The 27,245-nt window shown below is 40.6% G+C and overlaps 1 protein-coding gene across 7 annotated transcripts in view; it reads left to right on the plus strand.

Annotated features, from left to right (window-relative positions):
* Positions 1-27,245, plus strand: part of frya (furry homolog a (Drosophila)) — a 237,667-nt gene that overhangs the window by 52,782 nt on the left and 157,640 nt on the right. For 5 of the 7 annotated variants that reach the window (XR_009650200.1, XR_009650199.1, XM_060897703.1 and 2 more), the window contains exons 2-3: positions 3,100-3,290; positions 19,239-19,292. Coding sequence is in view for 5 of the 7 variants with exons in the window: in XM_060897703.1 (XP_060753686.1) it covers positions 3,100-3,290; positions 19,239-19,292 (245 nt within the window). In the remaining 2 variants the exon portion in view is untranslated. Of the gene's footprint in view, positions 1-371; positions 666-740; positions 875-3,099; positions 3,291-19,238; positions 19,293-27,245 lie in introns of those variants that run through there. The other 2 variants (XM_060897702.1, XM_060897704.1) reach the window with 2 other exon arrangements.

Consider the following 27,245-nt stretch of genomic DNA (forward strand, 5'->3'; position numbering starts at 1 on the left):
GGGTTAAATGTGTTAAAGGGCTACCTTTCGACAGTTCTCCGGTTGTAACTTCTCATGAGGACAGAATCTTGAGATATTATAAAATTAGATTTGCATTTTTTTTTTTTTACATCTACTTTTTTTTGCCTTTGTAAGCATGTAGTTGGCTGAACTCATCAGCATTTTCTGGGGAAAAAAAGTGTAAAAAGGTTGACTGTGGCCTGTCAAGAGCTGAACTGTGTTCGTGTGTGTGTGTGTGTTGTTGGGAGTTGTTTACACTGCTGGTATGGGTGGGTTGATCTCTCAGTATAGTGTGTACTCAGGGATAAATATAGCCAAGCAGCTATGCCGCTGCAGTGTGTCAGTCCTCCACACATGCCCGGGCCCCCAGCTTAAAATTCCAACCTGACCTTCAGATTCACGAGCCACAAACTGATCACACTTCTGCACAGAGACGTCTGGCAACAAGCTGCCGTGGAAAACATCCTGCCCTGTGCTGAAGGCACAGACAGAGATGGAGGCTGTGTGTGGGAACGCAGCAAGTCGGAGATGCAGTAGGAACGGCTGATAACGACGTGTGATGTGAAAGTTAGCAAGAATGGATACGGTATACCGGTGTCCCACTATGGACGGTACAGCCATGTGCTGGAGCAAAGCCAGCGTGGTCAGCTTCATCAAGGGCCTGGGTATGTTGCCATAGAGAGAGAGAGAGAGAGAGAGGGAGGGTTACTCTGTATGAAGTAGTTCATGCATGCATATACTTTATACACTTTATTTTTAAAAAAAATGGGATGGAGGATTCTGAGAGGAATTTTGGGATACAGTGAAAGGGAGTCGGTTTTAAAGATGTGTGCTTTTGGTGTTCAGCTCGAAGCTCTCTGTGTGCTCTAACTGGGTGAGTGTTTTGGCTTGTTTCCCTCCTTTAACACTTCTGCTGTGTACAGTAGCACCTGTGTGTGGAAGTGTAAAAAAAATCATGGAAGAATATTGCTCTTACATGCTCACTAGTGAAGTGAAGGGGGGGTTTTTTTGGTCAGAAAATGATTATGTATCTCAGTAAAAATATATCTTCGGAAATAATAGTGAATTTTTCCTTAATAACAAGCTTAATAACTCCAAAACCTCTTTGAGTTTACAATAATATTTCACATTAACTGTAGTTATACAGCAGTACTACTAAATGAATGCTCAAAACCGATTGATCAAAATGTATTCATTAATTTTCTCTACGAGCAGCTCTTACATTAATTCTGGCTGCAAGGCAAATCACAGGTTTATATTCAAGCGCTTGTTATTGTTTCTACTTACACAGAAACAACTTACAATTAGATAGAGACTGTGACTGAAGTCACAGTAATTTGCACAAGCTCTTACACACCAGGACATCTGGTCACCGTACCCTATAGATCCGGAACGGTAAGAGATAGAGAATGACGCTTAGTGAGGAAAAGTTGCGCCCTGCCGCCCTGAACAAAATAAAAAAGTGATTGAAAAAATCATGAGAATTGACAGCGTTATAACTGATTGAAAAAAATCCCGTTTTTCATGGATCATTCCGGTTCGGTGATCCAGATCAGCACCAAAAGTCATAGCAATGTAATTCAGCCCAGAGATATTCTGCATGTGAAATTTGATGATGATTGGTTGAAAATTGAGTGAGAAGAAGAAGAAGAGAGAAAGATCCTGAGTGAGGGTAACAACTTACACCAGTGCTGCCAGCATAAATTAAATTTGCTGTGAGAAGTTTATTTCATATTTGCGGAAGGAGTTTCCTGTACAACTTACGCTGGTGTTTTCCGACATGGGGAAGTCTTCAGGATGGAGGGATTTGCGGGTTCTTTGTGATATTGATAGATAAGCTGCATTTTTTGCCTTCAAGAAAGAAAAAACAAGAGGCTGGTGAAGGAACGACTGTTTATATCTATTAATATGAGTGATTAAAAGAGCGAACTTGTTTTGGAGATGTTCCACAAAATTAAACATACTTATTAATGGATAAAAACAATGAGGCATCATTCTTTAATTAATAAAAATATACTGTATAGTTGTTGGTTCTATTTCTATAAAAGCACGTCATGCTTTGTTTTATTCTTTACATTGCATTGTACCATATACTGGATAAAATTTATCTTGATATTTTATCTCACTGATGTAAATGTGGGGCGGCACGGTGGTGTAGTGGTTAGCGCTGTTGCCTCACAGCAAGAAGGTCCGGGTTCGAGCCCCGTGGCCGGCGAGGGCCTTTCTGTGCGGAGTTTGCATGTTCTCCCCGTGTCCGTGTGGGTTTCCTCCGGGTGCTCCGGTTTCCCCCACAGTCCAAAGACATGCAGGTTAGGTTAACTGGTGACTCTAAATTGACCGTAGGTGTGAATGTGAGTGTGAATGGTTGTCTGTGTCTATGTGTCAGCCCTGTGATGACCTGGCGACTTGTCCAGGGTGTACCCCGCCTTTCGCCCGTAGTCAGCTGGGATAGGCTCCAGCTTGCCTGCGACCCTGTAGAACAGGATAAAGCAGCTAGAGATAATGAGATGAGATGATGTAAATGTATTCAAAATGCAGCGCTCCGAATGAATAAGCTCTTTTTCTCACACACATTAACATGAAAATGCAGAATTAGGATGTCGATCTTACAAAAGTGTGCATTGAACTTACGCTGGTGTTCATCCATGCAGGAAAGATAAGCGTTTTCATTTCTAAGAAAATGTGGTTGCAGTTATTTGTGAATTTTCTCTTTGTCTCAAATTTAGGCACTTTTTTTTTTTTGCCTTACATGGTAATGATGTCACATTTCAGTGGAGGAATGTGAACAGCAGCTGTGAGTCTGGGCGTTTTACTTCCGTTTGTCTGCGCTGAGATAAGAGTGACCCATGTGTTCAGCTGTGTTTGTTCGAGAGACAGAGAACATGGAAATGACTTAACGTCTGACACTGTAGCTTGACAAGTTTGGGGTTTTTTTTCACTGTATAGCACATGGGTTATGATGTCTTTTCAAAAAATAGAAAGAGGAAACATCTCAATCTTGCCATATGTACTTGGTTTGAACTCGGTTTGAACTATTTCAGATTCTCACATTCCCAGCCAAATGTTTGTTAACGTGTATTTCTGTGTTATCTTTGGCAGCCTCTCCTGGATACAGCAAGCCTCCTGTGTCTTCTGTGTACCACTCTCATAGCGAGAAGGGCCCCGGGACCATGATGTCCATCAACGTGGATCCCGAGAGCCGCCCTGGCGAGTACGTCCTCAAGAGCCTGTTTGCCAACTTCGCCACGCTTTCCGAGCGCAAAATCCGACTTGTCATGGCCGAGCCACTGGTGAGTAAACCTGGATGTAGAATGTACGATTACAGCGTTTCTCACAGCGTAGTCCTGACATGGCCCTGGCTGAATTCTGTAACAGACTATGTGATAACATGCATTCTTCATGTCAGACTGAATGTTGAAGATCCACTAATGATAGACCTGTAATTGAAGAAAATGGCTGAGCTTTGCCTATGTCATCGATCAGTGTGATCCAGGTTTTTGTACAGCAATGCAGCAAGGGTTTGTAGCTCCTTAGTTAGGATGCATGAAATAATTTCATGTTGTCGTAATGATAAACAAACTTGCCATGTTTGATCGGAGCATTGCTTTCTAATTAGCTGCCTACATAGCATTTAAAGCTTTAATAGCATGCTTTGTTTACGCTTCACCATTGCCACTACCAAAGAGGAACCATCAGGGCCTTCTAGGCATCCAGAGAGGGCCCAAACATATCAGCATTTCAAATATTATATTTAATTTCTTTCATTCCTTAATTTCTTTCATAATTTCATTATAATTATTTTCTTCGAATTCTAATTTGGCCTCATTTTCTATCACATTTGCTTCAGAAGTGAAAACGTTGTCCTGAAAACATTAAAATCGAGCTATCCAATGATATTTTTTTGTTTGTTGTCTCTAGGCTGAGAAGAGTTTAGAGCTGCTCACTCATTGGTTAGGACTTCATTGCCAGGACAGAAGGCCATGGCAGTGTATGTTTATGTAGGAAGTGACAGATGAATTAACCAATCAGATTTTGATTTAAGCTCTGTGATGACCTGGCGACTTGTCCGGGGTGTACTCCGCCTTTCGCACCGTAGTCAGCTGGGATTGGCTCCAGCTTGCCTGCGACCCTGTAGAACAGGATAAAGCGGCTAGAGATAATGAGATGAGATGAGAGATTTTGATTTATAGTGAGAGGGACCAAAGATTTATCACCCTCGGCCTTCTCAAAGGCCAGCGAGAGCATACTCGCAAGTCAGCGCCGTCAGCACAGTGGTGAAGTCACCTTCCAGCTGGTGTAGCATTCATTAGTAGTGTTAGCGAATGCTAATAAAGTGGTCAAGCCAGTGCTGTCGAGAGCAAGTAGCAAAGACTAACGACTGAGAAACTAAGATTTCTGTCTCCAGACTCTTCTTCCACATTGCACGCTCACTACAGTATTTTAACTCATGCTTAAGTATTCATTTCCCTGTGTAATTTACTTAGTTACTTTTAAAATCAACATCGACAACGATACACAACGGAGCAACCTAGTAGCCTGCCGCTAATCCCTTGCAAAATCCTTCACTCTGTTGCTTTTTTGGTGTCTAGCTGAGCTCAAGTCCCAGGTCTCATACTAACGGCTCGCCACTGGCCACTACCATACATGTATCTGTCTTGTGAACTTGGCATAATCCAAATGCACACACTGAGAAAAAATTTTGACCTTGACAGAGCATTGTTATTGTCTGTCTTGGGTCCTAAATTGACAGTAAGTGAGATTTTCACATTAGATCCCAACTTACAACCAAAGAACTATTTTACAATGAATCATCGACAAGTCAATGACACCATGATACATCCATACCAACAGAGGGCCCCCTCCTGTGAATTCTATGCCACAGCTTGTTTCACAATCACTTCCTGTTTATGAACCGGATAAGGACAATCAAGTTCACAGTGATGTTGCAAGGTTTGAATCATACATTTGCAAGTTCTGAGCCATTGCTTCCTGAGTGACATCTCTGTGCATTGGTCTTTACTCTGGTATTTTGGCTGCTCTTTGGATTTTTCCTCTGGCCTTGATAGTATCATGGATATTTTGTCCCTCTTCCTGTTATTCAGCATTCCCTTTTGGATTGTGTGTAAAGTTTGACCAAAACCTCCAGTACATTGAGCCTTCGTCATCTCCTGAGTCTCTAGTGTGACAGCTGGCCGAGACAGACAAGCATCCTTTTTGTCAAAAAGTACAAACTTATTTATTGGCCCTGTTGGATAACAGGTCATAGATCTTTACTTGACTCTCCTGCTTGGTGCTTTTGTTTTTCTGTTTTTTTTTTTTTTCTTATTGGTCATTTCTGAAGGTCTCAGTTCTGTTCAGGTCTTTAGGTCCCTGTATTCCTGAGTCACCACACACTCTGCACACTGCCTACTCATCTAATAGTCAAAGTCATGGTTTGGCCACTTATGCAAGTGATCTAATAGTCAAATCAGTGGGATTAATGATGACTCCCAGATGATTGGTTTTGCTTTGATTCAGTCCTATGAGGTGAGTGATTTGCAACCTGCATAGGCCTTTCGTTAACCTTTGGTTCTTCTACAAATCCTTCAAATCTGAGAGGAAATTTAGTTGATTGGTTGTAATGTGTAGCTCATAAGGTTAATAATCATGAGATCTTTCTGCAGGCGAGACATTGTGCAGCGTGATATCAAAACTATCTCGATATTACATTCAGTTTCTGGAAGAAACAGAGGTGATATGTTGCAAGTATGTTTATAACATGATTTTTCTTTTACTATTCTAATTACGTATTCAGATAGTGTTGATTAATTTACTTTATTATATGGCACGAGTTACTTCCGGTAAAATCGTGCGCTCTGATTGGTTCCTTGGCGAGCAGAATTTTCCCATAATGCCTGTGGGTGATTACAGACTTACTTTCCAAGGCACCGGCTTTCAATATTACAAAAGACAAGCAAAAACAAAACGACAAAAAAAGATTCATTGGGACTCAAAACAGAATCAAAAATGGCTGAAACACAAAAGACAAACAAGTGTCACCGAGTTATTCAAGAAATGAGCAATGAAGAGCATTCAGAAACAGCTAACCGCTAAGAAAAATTCAGTTTTGAAACCGCTAGCTGTTTATTCTGCGTGCGTGACTCAACTACGTTACAAATGTGACTTGACTGAAAGCAGCATCACACTTCATTATAATGAGTGTCTATTTTAATCTTAGAAATAAAAAAGCCAAATAATAAACTCCTTATTGATCTCGCTTGCTCGGTCTTTACGGGAAAATATTAGCAGGGATGTGATTTTTCCGCGAATTCGCGGAATTCCGCTTTTTTCACCTCAAAACTTGAAAAAAAAAATGTTTCCGATTTTTCCCTCAAATCCACATTCGTATCCTATTCATTCCGACTTTGTTTGAAAGATGGCAGCCTCGGATTTGCATCTTTATGCCTCAATCATGGAGGCTGCCATCTTTCAACTCTTCGTTTGAAGCGAGCGCGTTCATTGGTTGTTACAGAGCGATGGGTCAATCACGTACCTCATTTCATCTCATTGACGTAATTATGTCATTTACGCAATTACGTCATTGAGATTAAACGAGGTACGTGATTGGCCCATCGCTCTGTAACAACCAATGAACGCGCTTGTTAGCTGTACGTAAGCTCGCTTCAAACAAAGAGTTGAAAGATGGCAGCCTCCGTGATCGAGCGTAAAGATGCAAATCGAGTTAAAGAAATCGACAGAATAGTGAAAAACAAGTTCCGCTGGGAATGGTTGGAGAAAGAGGTTGCTACAGACGTTGGACATAAGACTGTGAGACATTTGTTCAGCGATTTCGTTCTTTGGGGAGAGGGCAGAGGTCTCTGGCTGTCAAGTTTGGGGATATTGGGACCTCCCCTGCCCGAGCTACGAGCGTCCAAAGTCGGGATAGAAACGAAACCTAAGCGGAGCGCCGCGGCTTGCCTCGGGGCGAATTACGTCCCAAGGCTAGCGGGCCCTGCTCGCGCTGGTTCTTTGGGGGGAGTGTGAGTGAGAGTGAGTGAGTGAGAGTGAGTGAGTGAGTGTGTGTGTGAGAGTGAGTGAGTGAGTGAGTGTGTGTGTGTGAGTGAGAGTGAGTGTGTGAGAGAGTGTGTGTGAGAGAGAGTGACCGTGTGTGTCAGAGTTGCATGTTGACCATTAAATTGGCTTGAATTTGTTAATCATGACAAGTTTTTTCTTGTGTGTTTTGCTTGCCATTTTAATACAATTTTTAAGTCAGAAAAACCCAGGAGCTTCGGGGGGCTTCCCCCCTTGTCCCCCCACCAGGGCGCTGCCCTGGACCAGCTGGGGGCCTGCGGCCCCCAGACCCCCGCTTAAAATTTTCAGATAATTTCACCAGCCCCAAATCACATCCCTGTATTAGACCTCAGTCTTTTTGTATGGGCCGAGCCAATATTTTTCCGTAAAGACCGAGCAAGTGAGGTTAATAAGTACTTAATAACAGCAGCTCTGATAGTAAGTTGGTTGCAAGGCAAATCACAGGTTTATATCAATGTATATTAATGTCCTTATTCTAATACTTCATTATTTCTGGAGTAGCAACATACACAGGAACTTGGTGGAAACTTCACATCTATGGAAATCTAAGGAAAATGCGGGCACTTATTGATATAATCACTGATGATAATGAGTGGGATGAGACATTTACGTATTACATTCACATTTATGGAAGGTGCGTCAGAGTGTTGTATAGAGTAGTGTTGTCATACTTGAGACCGGTCTTGGTCTCGGGATCAGTCTCGAGACTACTTTTTGAAGGTCTTGGTCTCATCTTGGACTTGACCACATTTTTTTCTCGGACATAAAGGACTCAGGATTTTATTTCAAGACCATTCAAGACCACAAGTGTGGGGATTTCACTAAATTGCCTGTTCATTGTCTGATTTATTTGTTAACATCATGACTGTGATTGAATGTAAATGCGACCAATACCGTGATTCATTGCTAATTTGAATTTTTTCTTCCTGTTAACAGCCGTCACCTTTCCCCCACCCCCCTTCACACACACCGGTCTGGTCCTGATTTTGACTCGGTCTTGCCCTGCCTTGGTCTTGGTCTTGACTTGGTCTCAACCCCTCAAAGTCTTGGTCTTGTCTTGGTCTCTGTACACTCTAGTCTTTGTCATGACTTGGTCTCGGTTTAGGTGGTCTCGACTACAACACTCATATGTAGTAATTTGGATGTAATAGTCAGGGGTAAAGCTGTTGTGATAGGAAAGTCCCAGCAAAAGTGAAAGGTAAGATGTATAAGATAGTAGTGAGACCAGCTGTGATGTATGGATTGGAGACCGTACCCTTAACGAAGAGACAGGAGGCAAAGTTGGAGGTGGCAGAGTTGAGGATGTTAAGGTTTGCGATGGGAGGTTGGACAGGATAAGGAACGAGCACATCAGAGGGACAGCACACGTGGAGAGCTTGAGAATGAAGCTAAGAGAGATGAGACTGAGATGGTATGGACACATCCTGAGAAGAGATGCAGAGCATGTGGGAAGGAGAATGTTGAGGATGGAGCTGCCAGGCAAACGAAAACGAGGAAGGCCAAAGAGGAGATTCATGGATGTGGTGAGGGAGGACATGAAAGTGGCAGGTGTGGTAGAGAAGGATGCGGAAGACAGGGAGCAATGGAGATGAAAGATCCGCTGTGGCGACCCCTAATCGGGAGCAGCCAAAAGAAGAAGTAGTCAGGGGTAAAGCTTTAAGTTGTATGACACTCGAAGGTCTTCATGATGTTTTTTTCTTATTAACTTGAGGAAAGAGGAAAAAAGAGAAGATAATGAGGGAAATACTATTTATAACTGTTAAAATGAAAGTAATGACAAGAACCAACTTCTTTTACATTTAATCCACAATGTTAAATGTAAAGATAAACATACACTCACTGGCCACTTTAATAGGAACTTGTTCTTGATTCTAAGATTCCTGTACTTGGCTGCAGGAGTGGAACCTAATGTGTTGTTCTGCTGTCGCATGCTGAGATGCTTTTCTGCTCACCACGGTTATAAAGAGTTGCTATGAGTTACTATATCCTTCCTGGCAAAAAAAAAAATCTCGAACCAATCTGGTCATTTTCCTCTGACCTCTCTTATGAACAAGGCATTTGTTGCCACCCACAGAAATGTCACTGCTCACTCAATGTTTTTTGTTTTTCGCACCATTCTGTGTAAATTCTTGAGACTGTTGTGTGTGAAACCCCAGGAGATCAGCAGTTTCTGAAATACTCAAACCAGTCCATCTGGCTCAAACCAACACCCATGCCACAGTGAAAGAAAGTCACACTTTGAGATCACAATTTTTCACATTCTGATGTTTGAACATTGTGAACATTAACTGAAGCTCTTGATTTGTATCTGCATGATTTGATGCATTGTGCTGCTGTCAAGGGATTGGCTGATTTAGATCACTGCATACAACGGCAGGTGTATGTGTGCTCCTAATAAAGCAGCTGGGGAGTGTAATGTACAATGTGGCATTTTGTAATAAATAAAAATTGTGTCGTATAAAAGGAATAAAACACTTCAGGATGTACTGTTATTGGAAAATGATCAGCTTCCGGTTGGTCACAGTAACTTGCCTTCACACGTCACACCTCTTTGCCATTGATTATTTTCCTGTAACAGATGTTGCAAAGTCACAGATGTTTTATTCCTTACATTATTCATGATGTCACTGTATATCTAAAGGCGATAACACAAACTGGCATTTTGTAGTATAAAGCAGAACAGGAAGTAAGGTAACCTACATATAATGGTGTAACTTACAGTAGGGTCAGAAATTTAACCTGACCCACATGTCTTGAGGAGTGGGGTAAAACTTTCAGGCATTAGCTTTCAGTTGAGCGAAAATGGAATGAAATTTAATTTTCACTGCTAAAAGGGAAAAGGAATCAATATGTGACCTCACATTGATTTTGTTTCCTCTGAGATGAAGACAGGATATTGGTTTATGCAACTTAATATAGCACACTATTTAGCTAAAATTGGAGGGTTCCTTTCCTCAACTGAGGACACAGTTCCTCAGTTATCAAAACCTCATAGCATTCAGTCTACTGTACTGTACCTCTCAAACAGGATTCCAACATTCCTCAGTGAGATAAGACTGAAAATTCATCCTGACTGAAAGCTGTACAGATTTCTCAGAGATACAGTGGTGCTTGAACGTTTGTGAACCCTTTAGAATTTTCTATATTTCTGCATAAATATGACCTAAAACATCATCAGATTTTCACACAAGTCCTAAAAGTAGATTAAGAGAACCCAGTTAAACAAATGAGATAAAAATATTATACTTGGTCATTTATTTATTGAGGAAAATGATCCAATATTAGATATATGTGAGTGGCAAAAGTATGTGAACCTTTGCTTTCAGTATCTGGTGTGACCCCCTTGTGCAGCAATAACTGCAACTAAACGTTTCTGGTAACTGTTGATCAGTCCTGCACACCGGCTTGGAGAAATTTTAGTCCATTCCTCCATACAGAACAGCTTCAACTCTGGGATGTTGGTGGGTTTCCTCACATGAACTGCTCGCTTCAGGTCCTTCCACAACATTTCAATTGGATTAAGGTCAGGACTTTGACTTGGCCATTCCAAAACATTAACTTTATTCTTCTTTAACCATTCTTTGGTAGAACGACTTGTGTGCTTAGGGTCGTTGTCTTGCTGCATGACCCACCTTCTCTTGAGATCCAGTTCATGGACAGATGTCCTGACGTTTTCCTTTAGAATTCGCTGGTATAATTCAGAATTCATTGTTCCATCAATGATGGCAAGCCGTCCTGGCACCAGATGCAGCAAAACAGGCCCAAACCATGATACTACCACCACCATGTTTCACAGATGGGATAAGGTTCTTACGCTGGAATGCAGTGTTTTCCTTTCTCAAAAATGTAATGCTTCTCATTCAAACCAAAATGTTCTATTTTGGTCTCATCCATCTACAAAACATGTTTCCAATAGCCTTCTGGCTTGTCCATGTGATCTTTAGCAAACTGCAGACGAGCAGCAATGTTCTTTTTGGAGAGCAGTGGCTTTCTCCTTGCAACCCTACCATGCACACCATTGTTGTTCAGTGTTCTGATGGTGGACTCATGAACATTAGCATTAGCCAATGTGAGAGAGGCCTTCAGTTGCTTAGAAGTTACCCTGGGGTCCTTTGTGACCTTGCTGACTATTACACGCCTTGCTCTTGGAGTGATCTTTGTTGGTCGACCACTCCTGGGGAGGGTAACAATGGTCTTGAATTTCCTCCATTTGTACACAATCTGTCTGACTATGGATTGGTGGAGTCCAAACTCTTTAGAGATGGTTTTGTAACCTTTTCCAGCCCGATGAGCATCAACAACGCTTTTTCTGAGGTCCTCAGAAATCTCCTTTGTTCATGCCATGATACACTTCCACAAACGTGTTGTGAAGATCAGACTTTGATAGATCCCTGTTCTTTAAATAAAACAGGGTGCCCACTCACACCTGATTGTCATCCCACTGATTGAGAACACCTGACTCTAATTTCACTTTCAAATTAACTGCTAATCCTAGAGGTTCACGTACTTTTGCCACTCACAGATGTGTAATATTGCATCATTTTCCTCAATAAATAAATGACCAAGTATAATATTTTTGTCTCATTTGTTTAACTGAGTCCTCTTTATCTACTTTTAGGACTTGCGTGAAAATCTGATGATGTTTTAGGTTATGTTTATGCAGAAATATAGAAGATTCGAAAGGGTTCACAAACTTTCAAGCACCACTGTATCTATATGAAGTGTGTTCAAATATTTTCCTGGACTTTTTTTTTCAGAAAGTAGATACAGCTACAAACACACAAACATACAATGCTTATTCGTTAAAAAAAGAGACAAAAATAACTTTGAAAAATTGGAGAGGGGTGGGAAATTAAGGTATACTCATCGAAATTGAATAATTAAGACTTTCCTACCAAACAGTTCTACTTGGAGCTTTTCTAACATGAAAACATGACGTTATAGGGTTCTTTAAAGGTTTCTTCGTGAATAAACCTTGGGTGTCTTACATTTTCTGAAAGTGTCCTCTTAGAAAATGGATGAGAGAAGAGAAAATGGCCAATTTGTGGTTTAGAGATTGTTGGGGTTCTGTTTTTAAAAGGTTTCTGTTTGAAATCTTTTGTAAAAGAACCTTCTTCTGTAAGGGTCTTCATAGGACTTTTAAGCGTTCATTTACAAGGTCATACTGTACTAGAACATTCCTTGAAGGTGCAAGATGTAAACTTTTTCTTTCTTGCTTTTAAATATCTATCTATCTATCTATCTATCTGTCTGTCTGTCTGTCTGTCTGTCTGTCTGTCTGTCTATCTATCTATCTATCTATCTATCTATCTATCTAAGTGAAAATCATGTGACGATTTTAAATAAATATACCATCAGGAATAATGAAGAAACTAAGAGGAGGAACATTTTTCCCTAAGATCAGAATGCATTCTTTAATTTAAAAAAATAATCATAATATGTGGTGAAAGAAGAATAAAACACTTTGGGATTTTTCTTTGGTGTGGTATTTAACAGTTATTCCATGAAATCGAGTCGTACATAAGCTGATAGCTGACAAGGTGCATAACACCGAGTTGGCTATAAGCCATGTCCAACAAGATTGAGTGTAATAACTGTTATTATATCCATGTTCACTGGATTTTGAGAAACAGAGCAATTTTATTTTTATTTTTTGCAAATTTTATAAATAAAAAACTTTATACAAAACAGCCAGCAAAATCATTTCTGCTTAGAATGTAAACAAATCGGCAAAATGACAGGAGCAATTTGTAAAAAATGCTATCATGATAATTCTTGGAAAATAAAAAAAAACATATATGTTCTTACCATCAAATACTTTTATTCCATATTTCATTGATTTTTTGTATTTTTGAGGGGTTGTTTTCAAGTAGTTTTTATTTAGTCCTCGGTTGGTTCAGCAAACTGCTCCACCATTTTGTTTTTCTTGACTCACGGTATATGATCTGATAGCTTAGTAGTAGGTTAGCCAGTCAGAGCGCGCGATTGCTCTTATCCAGTGAATATGGGTAGAATAAATTCCGATATTCTGTTATTGTGATGGATGAAACTCGTCAAGCTTCAGATCAAGTGTTTCAACATTTCAAGACAAATCCTCTTCCACTGGCTAGTTTGTATGTTGATGGAAATCCTTCTTTTTTTTTCTGTACTGATGAAAACAAGCATCAAATTATGTGTGTTGAATTGTCAGCTTGTTCATTGGCTGCAAGTTTTTCCACTCCAAGTTCTTCCTCTCAAGTTCTTCCACTCCAACCTTGGCAAACCATGTCTTCATGGAGCTGGCTTTGTGCACAGAAGCCCTGTTATGGAACAGGTTTGGGCCTCTTAGTTCCAGGAAATGGAAATAGTAATTCTACATTGCACAAAGACATTCTATCCAATAGTTTAATTTCAGCTTTTGTGGCAGTTATTGGTGGAAGGCCCACATATGGTCAGGTATCCATATACTTTCAGTCATAGAGTGTATGTGACTTAAACTGGGCCTCTATTATGAACAAATTCACAACTGCTGGGTCATTAGTGTAGTACTGCTTTTAAGGGAACTGGTACATACAGAACGGATGCCAAGAATGCCAGGAAGCTCAAACACTGTTCCATGAGATACTAGGAGATGCTGGGACATTTTCCACTTGCCTAAACTATTTGCTTATACTGTATTGACTTTTGTATTGCTGATGTTACCAAGATTTTTTTTTATTAAGTTCTTTAAAGAATACTATTTGGATGAAAAAGAGGTAGAGAACTATATACATGTATATATAAAAAAGATATGACTCAAATGGTGTGTCAGTAAGAAACCCAAAGCAACATTTCCCTCATTCCATAATGACGGCTCCTCACTCCAAAAACTCAGATCACATGTTGTTGCTGACGTGATCACTGGCTTTAAAGAGGTATGGAGTAAAGACAAGCCAGGAATAAGGCCAAGGAATAAAAACAGATGTACGACAGGGTCAGGTTAAGGTGAAAGGATATTAGAGAATGGTGCCGGATATGTCAGCTAGTAACGTTGGAGACCAGCACCTGCTACCCTCTACTCAAGAATAAAGTGAGAGATAGAGTGTGGAGTATTCTCGCTGTTTTTGTAGGTTGCATATGTAGTTTTTGAGTGATTGTGTAAGATTTTTATGATATTTTTTAGCAACAGTGTCAAGTTCTATTTCTGAGAAATTTTGACTAGCAATTAGCATGGCGATATGGTGGTTAAAAAGAAAGTTCATTTTTCTTTTAATAAAAAAAAACTCATTGAAATTTGACTTTTTCTTCCAATATGGAGCCATTTAATGAACCATGATGTTCATATGTCAAGAAAAAATCAAGCAAGTATCAGTACAACAGATAAAGGCAGAATTCTCCTCTTGGCTATTAGCATTGATGATTTTTATGGGTGAGAAAATGTCTTTACAGCCTGATCGTGCATCTGGATAGTACTTAATGCCAAAAAGTTTTGCCTTAAAGGGTTTAGGACTGTTTTGCAAAGTACAATATTTAAATAATACTGGCTGGCATTGAGTGGTATATCAGATATATTTCGTTCAGCTAGTATGATATTGAACGAGTTGAAGATGAGTTCAGTATCATGCTAGCTGAAAGGAATATATCTGATATACCCCGAAAATAAACCAGCCAATATTATTATTATTATTATTATTATTATTATTATTATTATTATACATACACCAGAGGGGAACCGTCAGGGCCTTCTAGACCTTCAGCAAAGGCCCAAACATATCAGCATTTCAAATGTTATATTTAATTTCTTTCATAATTTCATTATAATTATTCTCTTCTAATTTTATTCAGCCTCATTTTCTATCAAATTTGCTTCAGAAATGAAAACATTGCCCTGAAAACATTAAAATCAAGTTATCCAATCAGATATTTTTGTTTGCTGTCTCTAGGCTGAGAAGAGTTTAGAGCTGCTCACTCATTGGTTAGGACTTCATTGCCGGGACAGAAGGCCATGGCAGTGTATGTTTATGTAGGAAGTGACAGATGAATTAAGCAATCAGATTTTGATATATAGCAGGAGGGACTAAAAATTTATCGCCCTAGGCATTCTCAAAGGCCAGTGCTAGCTTAACCGTGAGTCAGCGCCATCAGTCCAGCAGTAAAGTTGCCTTCCAGCCGGTGTAGCATTCATCAGTAGTGTTAGCGAATGCTAATAAAGCGATCAAGCCAGTGCTGTCTATCGAGAGCAAGTAGCACAGGCTAACGACCGAGAAACTAAGATTTCTGTCTCCAGACTCTTCTTCCACACTGCACACTCATTACAGTATTTTTCACTCCGACTTAAGTATTCATTTCCCTCTGTAATTTATTTAGTTTTAAAACACACAACAGAGCGACCTTTCTCTTTCTCTTTGCATCTTTCTCTTTCCCAGCAAACAAATAAATGCTTCTGCACATGTGCAGTAGAAAACCTTCTCACTGGATATTCGTGTCAGCTCCAACGTGTAACGTCATGTTGTCTTGACAACCACGCAATATTGTAAACCATATTCAACGCTCATTCTCCATTGGGTAGAGTGACGTAATACACGTAGGATAAGCAATATGCTAACAATATTGCACGCTATCAAACCAAATGAATTAAACCAGCTAGAACGGAATAGAACACATGTTTTAACCCATCAAAAAAGTGTCCTGTATGTATAATAACGTACAATATTAGCCATGTTATTAGGTTTCTGTAAAGGTATGCTCACACAGATGTACTCGTCTTTGACATGAGCCAAGCCAGTACTAGGTAGTGTAGAAATAAGTACTCCTTGCAAGCAGTGCCTAGTGATATGAAGTCTAAAATATTCTGTTTTCCTGTGTAGAAAACATACGGTCAAGTTACTATCCATTTTCATGCTAGTCCAGTCTTGATAATTCATATCCGTAAGGTTCAGAAAGGCATTTTTAAATGGTAGTACTGTCTATGACTATATATTTTTATTCACAATTTTCCAAGACCTGTAAGCATGCTAAGAAGGTCAAAAAGATTTCGAGGTTGAGGAAGATTTACCGAGAAAAGTAAGGAGGCGGAAAAGGAAATAAATTCCTTTCCAGGTTACAGCATCCTATAAAATGTAGGGATGGAATACACGCTGTAAATCTTGACTGTGCTGTAAGTGCTGTCCATTTCCTAAATGTAAAATCCAGCGTTTTCCATGACATCTTTATTATTAATGAGAACGTTGTTTGTACTTTTAATAAACTGAATAACAGTATCTCAGATGAGTTATCAAATGGCCAGGCCTTATTTTTGTTATGAAGGTCTTAACAACTGATCAGTGACTGCATTAAGCTCATACAAATGGAAAAGAACATTGCACGTTCTATAAATATATGCTTAATCAATTCTGCTCCAGAGCAACTTTCAGCTGAAATATTTATGAGCCCAAAACTAAAAGGCTTCATTATTGAGCTGAATCAGCATAAATTGAATTGACCTCAGCGTCCTGTCCGTCTGCTCCTGTAGACTCGTTTAGCGCCGGTGACTTTTCTTTGCTCTTGACTGCACTGCCTAAAGTTAAAGCCGATAAAAGTGTTTGATTGAGCTGGAAGAAATCCAACAGCATGACCTTGGATGTCTTATTTATGTGTCCTCGAATAACTTGGGGATGGAAAAAGCATGGCTTGTCTGACCGGAATCACCAAGACCAGGACCAGGACAGTGTGAACAAACACTTTTTCTTGCATTTTATGTGAATCATGTAGGTGGAAGGTTCCACAATGGTGGTGCCGTTTATGACCAACTGATCTTGCATTTAAAAATACTGTATGTATGTAAAGCAAAGGTGGAAGCCATTTTAATAGACACAGGTAACATGTCCTTCACAACCATCTGTGTGTAAGTTTCAGATAAATATCTGAAAATATTAATAAAATATCTGTAGCACTTTGGGGGAAAAAAATTGCCCCATTCCAACCCAGCGTAACTACTCTTTAGAATAAAAATAATTCTGAATTCAAATACTTCAAAAGTCTTCTTGTTTTTTGTTTTTGCATTAATATGTGAATACTGTGCATTTTACCTCTTGTGCTGGAAACTTTTCCCTTTCCATAAGACTACGTTCAGACTGCACCCTGAAACGACCCATATCCGATTTTTTTGCCCATATGCGACCTGTATTCGATTTGTTATTGACAATCTGAACGACACAGATCCGATTTTTTTCACGTGCGACCCAGGCCGCTTGGATATGTGGTCCTACTGTAATTCCGATGCATATCCGTCATTTTCACATGCGACTGCAGTCATGCAACCTACACGTCATCAACAAGAGACAAACGTCACTATTCTGCCTTGGCTAATCCCGCCTCTTTGGTGGAAAACAACAACATTTGTACAGTTTTCAGAATTTAAATAGACTTTTATAGAATTGATCAAGCTAATGGTGGATTTGGTAGGGACCTGGATGTTGATCTGTTAGCCTGATTAAATAAAACAGTTTCTATAACTGATTTATAACTTAAACCATCCTGTATTACAAGATTATAAGATTGTTCTGGAAATTTCCAGTAATTTGACACCTTCGGTCTCATTAGTCTGCTGCCCACATTAATCAGATTATTGTGTGAGTTCCGCCGCCGCCACAAAAACCACATCTCCAGGTCTCGCCTCATCTCCATGCTTTACTTGCAAACTTGAAGAGTGTGCTTTTTTTTTGTTTACGTATTACGTAGATGTGCTTATTACGTGTCAATTTGCGCATGCGGGACACTTTTGGGTCGTTTTCCGTTCATATTGGAGATCGCATACAAGTCTCATATAATTGGTAATGTGAACGGCCTAACAAAAAAATCGGATTTCACAACAAATCGGATATGGGTCGTTTCAGGTTGCAGTCTGAACGTAGTGTAAGTCATCCATTATCAGTTATCAACAACCCTGTGATCTCCAACAACCCTGTTACCTGAACACGCCCACCCCATGAAATATTTGCAATTTTACGCAAGTCACATATTCAACATGAAACTGTGACATCAAAACTTCCTGAGGATCAAGGGAAGGAAAAATAAGTTGTCTTATTTGTTAGCTCACCGGCCGTAGGCGATAAGCTATTGCCATTACGCAGCATCCGTCGTCCATCCATCCACAAAAATTTGTGACTCCTCCCTGAGTTTTCAATGGATTTTGATTGTTTTGTTTGGAAGATATAATTGTTCTAATCGTTCTCATGAAGAGCAACTTAGCTAAACGAGTCTGGTTTCTCATGGTATAGCCGTGTGCGCTACTACATCACTGGCGCTCTGTTGTTTTTTTTTTTTTTTTTTAATTCCTATTGACATTGTGATATTAACTGGCCAGATCCCTTTGAAAGTACAGCCCTGTTACCCAAATTATAGAGTGACAGTAAATTATTCGTTAAAAAATGACATGTTAAGTAGATCATAAGAATGTCATCATGCCTTTAGCATGGATGCAGGTTAGCCCACATTTTGTGTCTTTGCTAATGACATGCTAAAAAAAAAACCTCTCTCAATCTTTTTACTCATTTAAGAGTACAATGCAGCCACTGTCCACTTGAGAACCTTGTAGAAAATAAACTATATTTGCCTGTGTTTGGTTAACATGTTTTTTGAACGCTTCAAGGCGTGTTTTCTTAAATTTCTTAAAATAATAGTTTCATTTCTAAGAGTTACAAAGGGACCTAGAAGGGCACACGGTAGAGTCCATATCTCCACCAAGCCACATGTTATCAACATCAAAATCAAATCACTTGAACCTAGGATAATACTAAAGCTGTCCACCAAATTTCATCCAAATCCGTTCACTACTTTTTGAGTTATGTTTGGAACAGACAAAAAAAATCCTGGATACATATGTATATATCAGGATTTGCATCAAAAGCTAATCAATTGTTCCTTGGCCCATGGCCCACCTTTTCTCCAAATTTCATCCAAATCCATTCACCACTTTTTGAGTTACGCTGGGAACAGACAATGAAACAAACAAAGAAACAAATGGAGGCGAACACATAACCTCCTCCAACAAAGCTGGTGGAGGTAACAATAGCACACCAAACATGAAACCAGCCTTTCAATGATGTGTTCATATGATATATTTTACAAAATCTTTAAAATAATTCTTTAAAATAATGTTTGCTGTACGACAATAGAATACGACTGTTCTTCAGGTGTAATACATTTATCTGATCTTTCTTTCTTTTCAGGAGAAGCCTTTAACTAAATCACTGCAGAGGGGTGAGGATCCACAGTTTGACCAAGTACGTGCACGTTACTCACCAGAGCTCTAAACATTTTTTTTTAATAAACAGAACTGTGGCAGGGTGGTGTAGTGGTTAGCGCTGTCGCCTCACAGCAAGAAGGTCCGGGTTCGAGTCCCGTGGCCGGCGAGGGCCTTTCTGTGTGGAGTTTGCATGTTCTAGATTTACTTCGGTGAATTAGGTTGGCATTCTTAAAAGGGATTTTTTTGGGGGGGGCAGTCTTATAAAGGAAGCAGAGCATTTCAACAACCACTCTCTAGTCACTTTTCACCCTCATTTCTCACTTACCCCCTTTGCATCTTCTGTCCTTTTATACATCTCTACCCAGAATTACGCTTACGTACTGTATATACTTGTCTTTCTAATTTAATTTGCTTCCCCCCCACTTTTTACTGTCCTTGCTGGGACTCGAACTCAGTTTTCAAAGTTTTCTGCTTTGAAGTTCACCACTACACTACGAAGGATTCAGTTGCATCTAAGAAAAACATTCCACTGGATGACCCAACCCTGAACCTAACCCTAAGTTCTAACTCTAGAATCACATTGGTGAATCCAGAGTCACCTGATTTCAAAAATCACCTGTGACGCTTGGGGCGGCACGGTGGTGTAGTGGTTAGTGCTGTTGCCTCACAGCAAGAAGGTCCGGGTTCGAGCCCCCTGGCCGGCGAGGGCCTTTCTGTGCGGAGTTTGCATGTTGTCCGCGTGGGTTTCCTCCAGGTGCTCCGGTTTCCCCCAAAGACATGCAGGTTAGGTTAACTGGTGACTCTAAATTGACCGTAGGTGTGAATGTGAGTGTGAATGGTTGTCTGTGTCTATGTGTCAGCCCTGTGATGACCTGGCGACTTGTCCAGGGTGTACCCCGCCTTTCGCCCGTAGTCAGCTGGGATAGGCTCCAGCTTGCCTGCGACCCTGTAGAACAGGATAAAGCGGCTAGAGATAATGAGATGAGAACTGTGCAAAAGTTTTAGCCCCCAGTTTTTTTTAATACAAACTTTGTTATAGATTTTTATTTTATGACTTCTACATTATCGAGTCAGTACAAAAACATTTTAGAGTTCCAAGCGTTTGTTTTACAGCACAACATTAAATGTTACAGGGAAAGTAAATTACATCAGGGAGCACTTTTCAGATTAAAAAAGAAAACATACTGAAGGCTACTGGGTTTTGGTGCAAAATGAAGAAGCGAGTGTGACAGTCAAAGCGTCCAGAAGAACTGTGGCTGGTTCTGTAAGATGCTCAGTAAAACCTACAGCTCATTTCCACATAAAACTGCACTCTTTGTACATCATACTGCTATATTTTTTTAAAGCCAAAGGGTCGTCTTACACCAAATATTGACTTTGTTTCATTTATTATGGCTTACTGCTTACTGTTTATAGTATTTTTTTTAATGTTGAAGCATTTCATTTCATTATTTTTAAGCTATTTTTGGTCTAAAGCATTTCTTTACATGTGCCTAAGACTTTTGTACGGAGCTGTGTGTCGATATAAAGATGAGATAGTTCATACACAGACAAACAGATATATCCAGGAAATGTGATATCCGAGAAATGACCAAATGTCAGCTCCTGTATACGGGAACCTTTTAGGCTGATCTGCTGAGCCAAAGGTGAATCAGGCTTTATATTTTATTGAAATGTTTTTGGATCACTCCGGCAGGCATCAGCAGGAATACAGAAATGATTTATAAATAATGAATGAATAGTAAAGTTTAAGAATCAGCACAGGATTAAAGGGTACTTCTATGGCGTATAAAAGCGTATTTGTTTAACTTTTTTACCTGGGTCTTTTATCTTTTTAAATATACTTTTAACTATACATTTGGAAATGATTACAACTTTATTCATTCTGCTAGATCTGTCGTTAGTCCAACATTGAGTTTGTAATTCTGATTGGACAGATGGTTGTCATTTTCAAGAACAGCAGCGATGACACTAGTGCTGGTTGGATACTAATAAAAAATTCACCAGGAATAAACAGACTTTTCAAGACAAAACTGCCTTATTGACACACCAAATAACATTTTTGAACTTTTCTGATAAGAGACATTTATTTAACATGAATGGTAGGAGTCTCATGTATCAGCATTGGTGCTTTCTGGATTCTCAGTCACAAGACAAGCTGCACTGGGGGAAAAAAGAGGCTGGTGAGGGAATGACGGTTTATAGCTCCGATAATATAAGTGATAACAGGAAGAAACTTTTTTCAGATGCTTGAATACTTTCAGTATGTCACTGGCAAATTGTTGTGGTGTAGTGGTTAGCACTGTCTGTGCAGTCTAGAAGGTTCTGGGTTCGAGACCCGTGGGTTTCCTCCGGGTGCTCCGGTTTCCCCCACAGTCCAAAGACATGCAGGTTAGATTAACTGGTGACTCTAAATTGACCGTAGGTGTGAATGTGAGTGTGAATGGTTGTCTGTGTCTATGTGTCAGCCCTGCGATGACCTGGCGACTTGTCCAGGGTGTACCCCGCCTTTCGCCCGTAGTCAGCTGGGATAGGCTCCAGCTTGCCCGCGACCCTGTAGAACAGGATAAAGCGGCTAGAGATAATGGATGGATGGCTGGATGGATGGATGGATGGATGGAAATTGTTGTGGTAGAAGAGAAATTATTAGATATCAGAGAAAGTAATTATTGGATATTAATGTTGAATAAAACCTGTTGTTACAGCATAAAAAAAAATCCAAATGTTCTGGTGAGCAAGTAGTGTTCATGTTTATTTCCATATTCAAGGTTTGTAGGCATTCTGTGTGTGTGTGTGTGTGTGCGCGCGCATGGGCGCGCACCAGATAGATAGCGGGCTCATTCAGGGCTCACAGGGTCGTGTGTGTGTGTGTGTGTGTGTGTGTGTAGTTCCTGGTCTTTCAGCTACCTCACAGAGACATGATTCTTCTTTCAGAATGAACGGTCCTCTGTGTTCTCCCCAAGCCCCAAATCTATCTCTCCTCTCTTCTCTTTTTTACTCCTCACCTCCTCTCTCTTGCTCTCTCTCTCTCTCCCTCTTCTTTCACCATGCCCTCCTTACCCAGCTCCTTTCCTCCCCACTATCTAAGATATCCTCATACTCTTTTTGAAATCTTTTTCTGTTCTTCTACCTGATACACATGAGCTTTCTTGGATGTTCTCATCTACTGGGACTTTCCATTTCCAGGGATTTTCTTTAGCCTGCTTTCTTTTTTCATGAGAATTGTACTTAACTTTAAAAATCCATATTTTGTATGATTAAATCTTTTCAGATGGATCAATTGATTTTATTTTTTTGGTGGCACGGTGGTGTAGTGGCTAGCACTGGCTCGTCACATCAAGAAGGTTCTGGGTTCGAGCCCAATGGCAGTCGCAAGACAAGCTGCACTGGGGGGAAAAAGAGGCTGGTGAGAGAATGAAGATTTATAGGTGCGATAATATAAGGGCCCGTTTACACGAGGACGCTGTCGGGTAAAAACGACTAAATATTTTATCGGAAGTGCCTTTCGTCTACACGAGGACGGCGTTTCCGAGGCTGAAAAACGGAAAAAATTGAAAACGCCTTCCAGAGTGGATAAGTTAAAAACAGCCCCCGTTGCATATCCGTCTAAACTACCCAATACGCGAAACTCTGCTCGGATCTGCTCACGTCGGGTACGCGTTTACGTCATACATATGTCATATACTGTACATGCCAGCCTGGGAAGTAAGAAAGTAAGTAAAAAAGTAAGAGCTTGTCTGATTACATCGATCCAACGGACCTTCAAGCTGCTCTGGCAGCTTTAATAAACGTCCAGGAGTCCTTCGAACATCTATACCGAATCTGCACATATACCGTTAATGAACAGAGGCGGGTATAGCATGCTCTTACTTTTTTACTTACTTTCTTACTTACCATAGTAGTCAAAGTTTTCGCGGCGCAGATGTGCAGATCAGACAAGACGGAAGACGTTGCGCATGCGTGCAGACATAGCGGAGGTCTTTCACAGCACCACCTAGCCGCCTGGCATGCGCATCCAATTAAATTCCACACATTTATGCGTCACCGTATAGACGCAGATTTCCTCCTTGAAAACGGCCGTGTAGACGCGGAAAAAAGTGAGAACGAAAACGGACTTTTGCGTTTTTGTTTCAGGCCGTCCCCGTGTAAAGTGGGCCAAAGTGATAACAGGAAGAAACTTTTTTCAGATGCTCGAATACTTTAAGTACACTCCTGTTCAAAAGTTTGGGGTCACTTTGAAATGTCCTTATTTTTGAAAGAAAAGCACTGTTCTTTTCAATGCAGATCACTTTAAACTAATCAGAAATCCACTCTATACATTGCTAATGTGGTAAATGACTATTCTAGCTGCAAATGTCTGGTTTTTGGTGCAATATCTCCATAGGTGTATAGAGGCCCATTTCCAGCAACTCTCACTCCAGTGTTCTAATGGTACAATGTGTTTGCTCATTGCCTCAGAAGGCTAATGGATGATTAGAAAACCCTTGTACAATCATGTTAGCACAGCTGAAAACAGTTGAGCTCTTTAGAGAAGCTATAAAACTGACCTTCCTTTGAGCAGATTGAGTTTCTGGAGCATCACATTTGTGGGGTCGATTAAATGCTCAAAATGGCCAGAAAAATGTCTTGACTATATTTTCTATTCATTTTACAACTTATGGTGGTAAATAAAAGTGTGACTTTTCATGGAAAACACAAAATTGTCTGGGTGACCCCAAACTTTTGAACGGTAGTGTATGTCACGGGCAGATTGTTGTGGTGGGGCGGCACGGTGGTGTAGTGGTTAGCACTGTCACCTCACAGCAAGAAGGTTCTGGGTTCGAGCCCAGTGGCTGACGAGGGCCTTTCTGTGTGGAGTTTGCATGTTCTCCCTGTGTCTGCCGTGTGAGTAGTGTTGCGACTGCCAGTGGCGCCTGTGTATGCCTTCGACTTGGCCATGTTGAGCTGAGTCCTTCATTATTCAGCTGCAAGAAAGGATGATAGCCACCCCAAACATTATTAATGAAGGAAGAAAAAATAAATTATTATTATTTAATTAAATTATTTAATTAATTTGGGAAGGGTGGTTAGAATGTGAAATTTGTCACTGCAGCGTTTTTGCCCCATTGTTTTAAACAGCATGAGGCTCTGAAAATCTTATTAGAAGTTAGGAGAGCGAGGGGTTAGGATTGAACATGTGACAGGCACGTGTTATTACATCATAACGGGCGGCACGGTGGTGTAAGTGGTTAGCACGGTCGCCTCACAGCAAGAAGGTACTGGGTTCGAGCCCAGCGGCCGGCGAGGGCCTTTCTGTGTGGAGTTTGCATGTTCTCCCCGTGTCTGCGTGGGTTTCCTTCGGGTGCTCCGGTTTCCCCCACAGTCCAAAGACATGCGGTTTAGGTTAATATAGGACAGCCTTGGGCTGAGGTGCACTTGAGCGAGGCACCTAACTTCCGACTGCTCCCCGAGTGCTGTTAGCATGGCTGCCCACTGCTCTGGGTATGTGTGTGTGCTCACTGTGCATGTGTGTGTTCACTGCTTCAGACGGGTTAAATGCAGTGAGGAAATTTCACAAGTGTGTGATGAATAAAGTTGTGCTTTCTTTTCTTTCTTTTTGTTTTTCTTTCTATCATACATTTTAAGAGCCGGGCGGCACGGTGGTGTAGTGGTTAGCGCTGTCGCCTCACAGCAAGAAGGTCCTGGGTTCGAGCCCCGGGGCCGGCGAGGGCCTTTCTGTGTGGAGTTTGCATGTTCTCCCCGTGTCTGCGTGGGTTTCCTCCGGGTGCTCCGGTTTCCCCCACAGTCCAAAGACATGCAGGTTAGGTTAACTGGTGACTCTAAATTGACCGTAGGTGTGAATGTGAGTGTGAATGGTTGTCTGTGTCTATGTGTCAGCCCTGTGATGACCTGGCGACTTGTCCAGGGTGTACCCCGCCTTTCGCCCGTAGTCAGCTGGGATAGGCTCCAGCTTGCCTGCGACCCTGTAGAAGGATAAAGCGGCTACAGATAATGAGATGAGATGAGAATGAGATTTTAAGAGCCTATCAGGATTTTGTATGCAATTGCTGGTCTTTTTTTTCCATGTTAATAGCGTCTGTACATTTTAATGAGAGTTTAAAAAAAATACAGGCATGATTTTTGTGCCTTATGCTTTAGTCTGAAAGGTTCTGGATAGCTTGTGATGTCTGAATTATTTACGCAATTTGATATTACTATGTAGCAAACAATCTCAAGTGAACTAATGTCAAGCAGTTAGTATGTAAGAAGAAGAACGTTTACCAGGTCTACCAAGGGTTTTGTCTTTGGTCATGCTCGAGACAAATAAAATGGTGATAAAGTCCATTCACTTCACTGGTAGAGGATGCAGTACACAAAAAAAAAAAGGGGGGGTTGTGATTTGTTCTCTTCATGGTTACTTTTGTATTCGCCTTCTTCACTTTTGCTTTGCTCCAAGTTTATCTACATGAGCGTTAATCCTAAGAAGCCACCAATATTAGAAGTGTGGACACAGGCCTGAGGTCATTTTCTGCCTCGAGCTGGCTAAGGCTAATTTTCCACTCAACTACTAGCTTTCCTGCCAGAAACATGTCACCCCAGCACCACTGATAAACGCCTGGTTTCACTCCGCTCTGGTGAAGAAATTCACAAAGACAGAAATCTGTTGCGACCACACCTTTAGGTTTCTGCTGCTATGCTCTCCACCCTGCTCTCTTCTTTCCGTTCATCTTCACAAAAGCAAGGCATTGTTTTGTCTGAATGGACTGTAATTAAAACACATTTTTGAAAAGGGACTAAATATGCCTGGAATGAAAGTGTGCCAGAAACAGTTGAACTGTGATTTCAAGCAGTTAATTATCCAATCTGAGATACAGAGTGAAACACTTTTGTCCTCATCTCTGAGATTGCAGGTCTCTTCCTCTTTTGAAAATGCAAGTAAACGGCATCTTTTTTCACCTTGCTTTTCCACTCACATTATCGCTCACACATGTGGCATCATCCATTTTTTTGTTTTACTCTTTCTTTTAGTATTATTGTTTATTACCGTTTGTCTGTCTTTTGATTTTATTCCTATAGTCCATTTAACAATGGACATTATTCTATCCACATTCACTGGATATGAGCAATCGTATGCTCTGATTGGCTACTCTACTACTTGTCTATCAGCTCATATACCGTGAGTAGAGAAAAACAAAATGGCGGAGCGCGTTGCTGAACTAACCGAGGATGAAATAAAAACTCTATTCGAAAACAAAACCCCAAAAATACAAAAAAATGCAACAAAATATGGAATGAAAGTATTTGATGGTAAGAACATATAGTTTTTTTTCAATAATTATCATTCTTCTTCTTATTATTATTATTGTTATTGCATTTTTCACAAATTGTTAGTCATTTTGGGGCGGCACGGTGGTGTAGTGGTTAGCGCTGTCGCCTCACAGCAAGAAGGTCCTGGGTTCGAGCCCCGGGGCCGGCGAGGGCCTTTCTGTGTGGAGTTTGCATGTTCTCCCCGTGTCCGCGTGGGTTTCCTCCGGGTGCTCCGGTTTCCCCCACAGTCCAAAGACATGCAGGTTAGGTTAACTGGTGACTCTAAATTGACCGTAGGTGTGAATGTGAGTGTGAATGGTTGTCTATGTGTCAGCCCTGTGATGACCTGGCGACTTGTCCAGGGTGTACCCCGCCTTTCGCCCGTAGTCAGCTGGGATAGGCTCCAGCTTGCCTGCGACCCTGTAGAAGGATAAAGCGGCTACAGATAATGAGATGAGATGTTAGTCATTTTGCCGGTTTGTTTACATTCTTCGTCTTAAAGCATTAAAATTACACATATATGCAATTTGTCATGTGTCCGCTAAGCAGAAAGTATTTTGTCTGGACATTTTGTATCAATTTTTTATTTATTGAATTAGCAAAAAATAAGAATAAAAATTCGCTGTTTCTCAAAATCCAGTGAATGTGGATAGAATAAAATAATTATTCCACTCAATCTCATCGTACATGGCTTATAGCCAAC

This window comes from Neoarius graeffei, chromosome 17 (genome assembly GCF_027579695.1).
Source record: "Neoarius graeffei isolate fNeoGra1 chromosome 17, fNeoGra1.pri, whole genome shotgun sequence".
NCBI lineage: Eukaryota > Metazoa > Chordata > Actinopteri > Siluriformes > Ariidae > Neoarius > Neoarius graeffei.